We start from the raw sequence: 9842 nt of genomic DNA, 5'->3' as shown, positions 1-9842 counted from the left end.
TACTGTCCTACCTCCACGGGACAGAAGAAAAAACTGGGAGAGAGTGGAGGAGTCTGGCATTATAAGAGGAGGGTGGAGCCAAAAACAGCTACTTCTTCTGTCCTGCCTCCGGAGGTGGAACTTAACCCCATAGCGTCTGCACTGACAGGAGGGCCAGTCTAGAGAAATTACCTGCGTCCCAAAGTTGATCTTTACAAACACTTGTCCTCTGTCAGTGTCGTAGGTCAGTGCTTGGCTGATGAAGCCCCTCTGGCTTTACTGGGCCAGAGAAAGAATGGAGGTCTTTCCTGAATTGCTCTTCCAGGGTCCGTGGTGCTCACTGGTATAACCCCGGGTCGGTGCAGTTTTCTGCTGATAGGAACACTGGCCCGGGGTTTCAGATGAGTCAATACAATCACTTGGGGGTGCCTAACATTTGGCACCCCCAAGTACACAAAGCCTTCCCTTCTCCTTTAACATTGCTTATCTGAGACTGGTTGATAGATATTGACATTCTCTGCTGGCAAAAACACATCTTAACCCACAAGATCATCTCTCCCTCCTGTTTTCTCATCTGAAATTTACATTACGTCTGGGACAATTTCAACATGGTGACCACCATGGTATAAGCTGCCCTGTCATCTGCTCTCCAGGGCCCCAAAAAGTGGACTCAAAAACATATTCTAGGCTACAGAAGATTTGTACTGCCCCAAGTCCCCTTGACTGCCAGAACTGAGTTTCCCTGTGCTGGTTTAGTAATCCTTGTCAGATTATTGGAGCCTACCGCAATGCTGGATGGAAGATGGGTTAGTTTGTGATTACTGAGGTATCTTCTCAACCTTCACTCTTCTTGCATGATCTTCACTTTTCTCTTCGGTATCTTTCTAGCTGTTTCATATCTTTTCTTTTCTACCCCATACATTTATCCCTTCCTTTTAGCATTCTGCATTTACCCCCTTTATATTGCTCCCCACTTCTCATACCTCTTTTACTCTCCCTGTCATTCCTTACCTTTCTTTACTAGTTTTCATGTCATTCTCTCTCTTCCTTTCCCTCTGTCCTGTTTCTGTTCTCCCCCCCCCACCCAAAGAAATACTCCCACAGTTTGAGGCCCATGACACATGTATTGGCGGAAAAACACTTTTACATGTTCCTGGCAATTGCCATCAATGGTAACAAACTGCTTCCATTAATGAGGATGGCAGGTGGCACTGATATAGGTTCCATGTGCCATCAGCCTAAAGGTTGAATTTAAGCAAAGAAAACATGGCAGCCACGAGACTCAACATAATAACCACTTTGAGACAATCAGGCTTATCAGACAAACAGCAACAGACATTTATTAAACTCGTATTTACAACAATACAGAAACATTTTAATAACATTACCAGGACTTAATAACTGGGAAAGTCATCTTTATAAGGAACAACACATAGGGGACAACAGCAATTACCACATGATTATTTGAGGATAAATTGACACCTCGTTCTAAAGGGTAAGTCAGATCACTGAGGCACAACTCACTTATAAAGATGTGCAAATGTTGATGCCATTGGGGGTAAATATAAAGTGATCCCATGTGATAAAGGTAGCCAGGTAAAACATTGGCTGATTTTGTTTATATCTTTAGGGCTCATTTCCGACTACAAGTGCAGAGCCAAAGTGTAATTTTAGACTCAAATCTCCATATTTTTTTTAGGCACGATGCAGCATTTTTGTCATAATTCCAGTGTAAATGCAGCCACAAAGGAAAATGTAATTAAGATTTTGGAGTCAGGATTGCATCACTCAGCATTAAAAGCATTTTGTGTGATTCTTTTTGTGCAAGTCTATGGTGCCTATTGGCGCATCACATTCAGGGTGGTGGAAACTCCAGGGTTCACTAGTGGCATTTGGCAAAACCCCACAGATTGCTAGTCTGGGCCTGGCATGGGGGCCTTTATCTGAGGCAGAAGCACTGCTAAACACATAATGTGGATTTCATGAATGATTTGGGGGTTGGTCCCCTGACAGTTGCTCCTACCCAAATCTCTCTGACTGGATGGCCACATGGGATGCACTGGTCCCATACTGCTCATACTAATAACACAAGATTCCTATAACAACTGGAGAAAAGCTCGCTATGGAGTTTTGATGTTAGGCAAAAGCAGAGTTTTATTTTGCTGCAGATGGTTCGCATGCTCCAATTTCACATACACCCAACTAGATGGAATAGATCTCCCCTTTAAAGGCGGTACTATTCGGACTAACACTTTAAGAGACTTCTCATGGTGCTCAGAGAGGATGATCTGTATCCGATGCCAAAGTGGTTCCAATGGTTGAGATAATGGAAAAGCTGATAGATTTTCATGCGATTTGCAAAGCCAGGGGCTTTGGGGATCTTTGCGTGATAGGCGGAATAAAATGAACCCCCAAATCCCCCGAACATGCCAGCTATGGCCAGTTCAAATTCCGAGTGGCCATAGAAAGAGGCTGGGTCAAAAAGGATAGGCCCTGTTTCAAGCTCTCCCACATTTCCACCCCACAGGTCTCCATGAAGCAGTGCTGGCACAATCTCCATATCAAAAAACAGGTCTGGGATCATCACCTGCGGGTAGAACAAGAGGCCATTGTGATGGGCTGAAATATGTAATAAAGTACAATACTAGGAGATCTCTCCACCATAACAGAGCATACAAGATATTGCCCATGTAACAGAACATAATGTTACAATGATGCAATCATAATGATATAACATAATTTATAAATGATGTAGAGCTTGTACAGGTGCTTGTATTTTGGGGAGATGTTTGCATTCAAACATCAGTGCATGCTCTGCAACACAAATCAGATGATGGCCAGTAACGTAACTAGAGGGGGGCGGGCCCTGTCGCGGGACGTGCAGCCGGGCCCCCGCCCCCGGAAACACTGAAGAAGTCAGTGGCGCGCGAGCTTCCGGGGGGCCCTGAGGTAGTTACGCCACTGATGATGGCTCTGTTCTACTGCAACCCCAGAAGCAACTTCAAGCAAATGCATTTCATCTCTTTAATAGGAAAAGAGGCTGCTTGTTGCCTCTGAGGGTTAAGGGATTCAGTAAACAACATTTGGCTTAAACTGCTCACCTGTATCTGTGACCAAAGGTCTCTGGCCTCTCTGTCCCCAGTTGTTTTTTCCACCATGTCCATTTGGGGCTGGATACGCTGGCAGCCAAAGAAAGTGACCCAGTCATCATGCCAGTCATTCACCTGTCAGGGTATTTTATGCATCAGTGAGAGAGATTATCAATGTACAGTATAGATAGGAAACAAATTGAGATGTTTTTGGCCAATGAAATTCATTGTTGCACCATAAGCTACAGAAGAGTAGTAAACATCGGTCTACCTGGGGTATGTAGCCACAGCAGGTCGTTGTATGGAAGCCAAATTTATCTACATACTGGATCTCGGACTGTCCGGGGCCTTTCCCTTAAGAATCATAATAAAAAACCAGAATCAGAAGAGTCGGTAAACAGCCTCCCGAGTAAAGCTAAAGACACACAGGATATTATGCTATGGTTGAAGTCTAGGTCTGAGGCAACTACAACCTATATGTGCTATAATATCTTGATTTTTCCCAGGGATATTTTGTCGCTGTGACCTTTCCCCCTTAACTCTTATCCCTCTTTGTTATATGTATCTGTTTATTTACCTACAAAACCACTTTCCTTGTCCAGCTTCTCTCTCAGCCTTTGGTTATGAAGGTGGAGGTCCGCCAGCTGCTCTCCCAGCTTTACAGAATGTCTGAAAAGAAACAGCCAATGGCTTGTTAGCATTTATATACAAGAGAGGGAATAAAAAAAGCAGCACTCTACAATGGGTAACACTGGAGCATATTTTCTCCAAGGTTGGTCACCCACATAGGGAGAAATAGTGGCACTAAAATCTGGTCGATGTTGGAAATCCACCACCTGAAGTGTAGAAAAAGTCAGTTCTCATATCATAAATCTGTAAATGAAGCTGCTTCACTGATCGAGGCCTAGGTTAATGTGGCGCTAGTAAAGGTGGCCATACGCGGGCCGATAAAAGCTGCCGACAGGCTGAGTCGGCAGCTTATCAGCCGTATGTGAGATCCTCCGACTTTGGCCAAAGTTGACCAGATGTTGATTGGGCGGATCTCTAAGTGTATGGCAACCTTAAGGAGACTTATGCCCTTAAATAGATTAAATGGTGTTTTATTCAGACTGGAAACATCTCAGTGTCATGTACCTATTAAGACTTCTTATGTCCAGATGGTCCATGACCAACATAGCGCCTCCTGCTGGATTGTCAATAACTTTGATGGGCTTAGGAGCTTGGACGGTTTCAGTCTGCAGGATGGCTTCCAGGCCTGCCTTCTCGCCCAAGAACATCTGTTTTGCCTAAGAAGGAACCCAACAGGCTCATCAATATAATTTGAAAACAGGACAGCAATATAAAAATGAAGTCATAATACTAATATGACATAAAAAAGGTATTTTAACCACCACAAATGTTGCTTGCTGCCCATCATTTATGTACAGTTCTACAATGAAAGTTTCTATGAACAGGAATGTAAGGTATGCAGAACTTTAGTTCCACCCAGGTGATATCATGGAGACTTGTGGGCCTTTTGCTAAACCGCTGAGACCCACATGGAAGAAGAGGAGAGATGTACTTGGTAAACACACATGGAAAAATATGGATAACCTACCCAAATCATAGGGTATCTGGTACTCTTTTACTTCCCTTCCAAGCCAGCCATTTAATATACATGCAGACTCGTTTTTCCAGCTACTCCAGCCATACAGCAGCACAGAAGCTAAAGAAGAACTAAACCCTAATGTGTATTAATTACTAATCAGCCTTATAGTGTGACATTTCTATTCTATGTGTACTGTATATTGTGAGTGAGTGCATAAGCTCAGTAAGTGACAGCAGCACAGAGCATGTGCAGTGATTCAGCAGAAAAGAAGATGGGGAGCTACTGGGGCATCTTTGGAGACACAGATCTTTACTGCTAAAGGGCTGTGGTTGCCTTGGACTGGTATAGAGGCATAAAATATAATGTATAACATTTCTGGTCTATTTCTTTAGTTATTTGTTTAGTTATTTCTTACGCCTTTAAGAACCTTCTCCAATCAGAATTCTACCCGTGAATAAGATTCATCTACTAGCTGTTCCGGGCTGCAATGGATCAGATTAACTCCACCACCAGAGATCTTGTTATAGCTTACAAGATCCCATTGGGTAAGGGCATCATCCAGCCTTTGATATGGTTCACTACTGATAAGTCTCGATAAGTCCACAGTATGATGTGATCATTGGCCTGGGAGAATGCCAAATTGGGCAAAGATGCACTTGTTTGGCTGCCATCTAACAGGTTGCTAAAGTGAATTTATACGAGAGCACCAGGATTATTAAATTCAGAGAAAGCTTCAGAGTACAGAGCAACAGAGTACAATGATGAAGATGGAACTGACTGCAGCTAAATCATACATTGGACATTAAACCCTGGACCTCTGTAGTAACCATCAATTGCTGCAGTATCTATCACACATTGATGGAAGCGTTTGCATATAAAACAGACGGCAAAAGGTGAAACATGCTCTAGGGCTCTCTTGGCACATTATTATTAGTTTGATTTGTTTCATCCCCTTTCATTCCCAATACTGAAATTGTGAGTAAAGGTTCAAGTAAAATGCTGGAGGCTATTCATTCATATGTTTCACATGGAATAGTCTTTCATCAGAATTTCTCAATACCGACACAATTAAGTTCAGTACTTTTGTTACAATTAAGACACATATAAATGAATCTCACAATTTGCAATAACATTTATTACATTTTGGCCTTAAAGGGGACCCGTCACCCACAAAAATTATTCCAAAGCCTATTTTATGATGTTAGTCAAGCAAAATGAACTTTAATTACACTGTATAAATTATTTGAATCTTGTTTCCATCAGTCTGGGAACTCGTAAGAGATGGGGCAGGCAATATTTGATTGACAGCTGAGATTTTTAAACGAGTTTACAACAGCTATGAATACTAAGCTTCATATCTGTGATTAAAAATCGCACCATAATAATTGGGTTCACCATCTGTCCTTATTTTTAGACTGCACCAATCCTAAAGCAGGATACAATTTGTGTGTAGCTGACAAATGATGTACATTGCTAGAAGGGGATATGAGATCATCAACAGACATATTAATGGGGATTTCCACCCAAAAACAGTGGTTCTGCAGTTGGCTATTGTTAAACCGTTACAGGGGTCAGAACCAGCAGTGCAGAGAATATAAATAGCCAGACAGATGTTGCTTTTGAGTGCAATTACATCTACAAATGATGTGTACTAAAGAGTTCTTAGAATAAGATTTGGCAGAGATCCACTTCATGTTTCATGCAGAAACACAATTGCCAAATTCTTTAACTATTACGCTGGGGATCATCGCACCGAAGCGGTATTAAAGGGCATGTAAAGGCAAAAAAATAAAATCCAATTTTTACTTTCTTTAATGAAAAAGAAACCTATCTCCAATATACTTTAATTAAAAAATGTGTACCGTTTTTATAAGAAACCTGACTATATGCAGTGAAGTTCTCCCTTCATTTACTGCTGTGGATAGGAATTGTCAGATGGTCCCTAACTGCTGAGCAGGGAAACAATCATACTTATGAACAGCAGGGGGAGCCCAGCCTTACTTCCCAGCCATGCAGAACTCAAACAGCTTTGTTTATGACGATCCCTAAGCAGCCCAGACCACACTGAGCATGTGCACAGTCTTAGTCTTGCAAAGATGTTTAACAAAGTTACAAGATGGTGACCCCCTGTAGCCAACTTTGGAAGCATAAATCATTTGTTTGATTAGGCTTGTGGTGCAGTAAGTTCATGTTTATATTTAGTATACAAAATACAGCATTTCTAGTATTATTCTATTTTAGACTTGACATGCCCTTTAAGCAATAATATGGACAAGGTATTAGATCCGCAGTACAGCCTGAAGCCATTTATCATTCATACCTTCGCTACACTAAGGGGCCTTTTTATCATGCTGTGTAAAACATTGTAGAAAACCATCACACAACAATGGTGACGCTGCCCACAGCAACCAATCAGAAATTAGATTTCAACAGTCATTTGCAGATTAGAAAATAAATGCAAAGATCTGATTGGTTGCTATGGGCAATGTCCAATGTTTTCTCATTAACCAAATTCCTCGACAATCCTTCCCTCAAGAGCAGTCATTTCTAAATTGTGATGGTGACCCTAAAAGGGGGGGACACAAAGGCTCAGTGTCGGACTGGCCCACCGGGATACCAGGAAAACTCCCGGTGGGCCCAGGTGTCAGTGCTTGCTTCTAAACATTTAGCATATTTCATGGTCCTTACCTATTCCTTTATGGGGAAATTATCTTAATAATGGAAAAATATAGTAAACAGATTAGTAGAATAAAGAGGTTCAGTGAGGAGGAATAATAGTTTGAAAAATGGGCCAACTGTCTAAGGTTTTCTGGTGGGCTCCTGGCATCCCAGTCTGACACTGTAAAGGCTGATTTATTTACCTGGAACCATACACAAGTCATTGTTGCAGCCATGATGTTATGCGCTAAGGGAGGCCCAACCAAACTCTGGGCACATAAGCCCAAAAAGTCTGAATACATCTGCTCTAGAACTAGGGATGAACCGAATCCACTATTTTGGATTCGCCTGAATCCTGTGCTAAAGATTCGGCCAAATAGCGAACCGAATCCGACCCCTAATTTGCATATGCATATTGTTTAGTGACAATAAGTCACGTGATTTCTCTCCCTGCCCCTAATTTGCATATGCAAATTAGGATTCCGTTTGGCTGGGCAGAAGGTTTCAGCCGGATCGTGGATTCGGTGCATCCCTATCTAGAAAAAACTCCCGCTTTACCTCAGGATCAGCTGTGTCACTGCTAAAAACTAAATTGCTATAATATACTCCCCTCTTCTCTATTGACCCCCCACCCTTTTTATGGCACCAATCTTCTGCACAAGCCCTTGTGGCCATCAAAAACCCCATTATATATAGTCCCCCCCCCCAAATCTGCTTCCTCTTTGGCACTTACTTTTCAAGGAATAATTTAGCGTGCCCAGTAATGACAGGCATATACAGACTGTCATTTGCTAATCTGCCCCTATAACGTCAGCAGAAAGGTTGCCATAGCACAAGTGGCAGTTAGGGTTGCCACTTGGCAGGTAATTTACAGGCCTGGCCGGTAAAAATGATGGTAGATGCAAATGTTCTTAATAGGGAAAAAGATAAATCTATAGGAAGACTGGTATTTTTTTCCAGAACAGGTGGCAATCCTAATGGCAGTAATGAATTTGTGTCAGACTCACAGGACAGTGCAAAAGGCACCAGTCACAAAAAGCTGCCTGCACACTCCCACAGGCACAAAGCAGGGCAAGATTCCTGCCAGGATACGGCCAGGTGGATATTTTTCACTGTAATCTTGTTCTCTGAAGTGAAATCTATTTTTCCCCAATTCTCCTCTACCCCTTGTAACAGGATACATTGATCCAGTTATTACGTAATGGCCACGCCCCCTTTGCAGTCGTGTCACGCAAATTCTAACTGATATCACTAATCCCACAGCCTACAGAGAGAACAGAGCTGGAACCTCAGGCTTGTGGTTGATCTTCACAAAGACCCGTCCCCTGTCAGTGTCATAGCTCTGCCCTTGGTTGATGCAGCCCCCTCCTATGTGCCCCGTGGCCTTCAGCAGCGCCGTGTCCAGCTCGTTCCTCAGTAGCGCCTCCATCCTGCTGCCCCTCGTGTTACCGCGCAGGTGCCAATGTGCGTTCCACGCTGGCAGCCAATAGCAAAGTCGCTCCTGTTTAGCGCATGCGCACCTCTGCGGTCCACCGTCGCATTGTCCCCGTTAGTTGTGCGCATGCGTTCGATTTAATCTCTCTGTAAACAGCCCAGCGCGATGCCAAAGTGCAGATACAATTCCACCTTCCAAGTAAAAGAGAGAGGCGGATCCATGAAATGATTATAGATAAAGATAACTGTATGGCTGTAACTACAATTGATATCATCGCTACACACAGGACGTACAATTCCCCAGTGTCTATGGTGCTTAAAGGAACAGTAACACCAATAAATGAAAGTCATTAAAATATCATGTAGTGTTGCCCTGCACTGGTAAAACTGATGTATTTGCTTCAGAAATACTGCTATAGTTCATATAAAAGTGCTGCTGTGTATTGCGGGGCACTCAGTCAGATTCGGGGTGGATTTAGTTGCCTGGCGACTAATCGCTTCTTCTGCGGGGCGACAATCTCCTCGGACTGCCTTCCGCCTGCTATAATGAGAAACACCTGCGCCAGTGCACTTGTGGCGCTTCAATTTCTGAAGTTGTCTGAAGTGACTGTCGTCCTGCAGAAGAGGCGATTAGTCGCCAGGCGACTAAATCTCCCCGAATCTGCCCGTGTTCCCCTGCCCTAAAGGAGCAACTTTTGTTTCAAATCTCATTTTGGGAAGTATCCAAAAGAATACATTGGTGTTGTGCTCTACTGATAACCAGCTCAAACTCTACAGGTAAACTGACATCTAACTATGCTTTAAGTTTTGAAAGAATGTACTATTAATGGGCTTAGTAAAAAAAATTTAATTGTAAAACATCCCAGAAGTCGAATGATCATAGAGCCAAGGGCCAGTGAATTCCTTGGAAGTCTAAAATGACTAGCTCTATAGCAATACATTAGAACAAGCTCCATGCTGCCTGTGTGGGATCTTAGAAGGCTTTGAAGCAGGTCTGGACTGAGAATTAAAATAGGTCCTGGCATTTCAGGTACACAGAGGCCCAATCAGCCCACACAGAGGCCCAAACAGCCCCCACCAGCCCACTAAATATT

General features: G+C 43.0%; 1 protein-coding gene across 2 annotated transcripts; it reads right to left on the bottom strand.

The window, feature by feature from the left end:
* Nucleotides 1–1293: 1293 nt before the first annotated feature.
* fn3krp.S (fructosamine 3 kinase related protein S homeolog) lies at nt 1294–8809 on the bottom strand. 2 transcript variants are annotated; one of them, NM_001092828.1, is given in 6 exon segments: nt 1294–2566; nt 3081–3203; nt 3340–3422; nt 3646–3737; nt 4203–4354; nt 8603–8809. In NM_001092828.1, coding segments are annotated over 6 exon segments (933 nt in total). In that variant the 5' UTR covers nt 8744–8809; the 3' UTR covers nt 1294–2224.
* Nucleotides 8810–9842: the final 1033 nt, after the last annotated feature.

Source organism: Xenopus laevis, chromosome 9_10S (genome assembly GCF_017654675.1).
Source record: "Xenopus laevis strain J_2021 chromosome 9_10S, Xenopus_laevis_v10.1, whole genome shotgun sequence".
NCBI lineage: Eukaryota > Metazoa > Chordata > Amphibia > Anura > Pipidae > Xenopus > Xenopus laevis.
The sequence above is the reverse complement of the archived record's forward strand: the minus strand, read 5'-3'. Positions and strand labels throughout refer to the sequence as shown.

What these genes read in the sequence shown, in the direction of transcription:
- fn3krp.S (XM_018237490.2), bottom strand. Translation starts at nt 4,345, where the DNA reads ATGTTCTTGGGCGAGAAGGCAGGCCTGGAAGCCATCCTGCAGACTGAA. An exon ending in CAAGGAAAGTGGTTTTGTAG is followed by an intron (nt 3,423 to 3,645) that starts GTAAATAAACAG and finishes ATGATTCTTAAG; the next exon opens with GGAAAGGCCCCGGACAGTCC. An exon ending in GCTGTGGCTACATACCCCAG is followed by an intron (nt 3,204 to 3,339) that starts GTAGACCGATGT and finishes ATACCCTGACAG; the next exon opens with GTGAATGACTGGCATGATGA.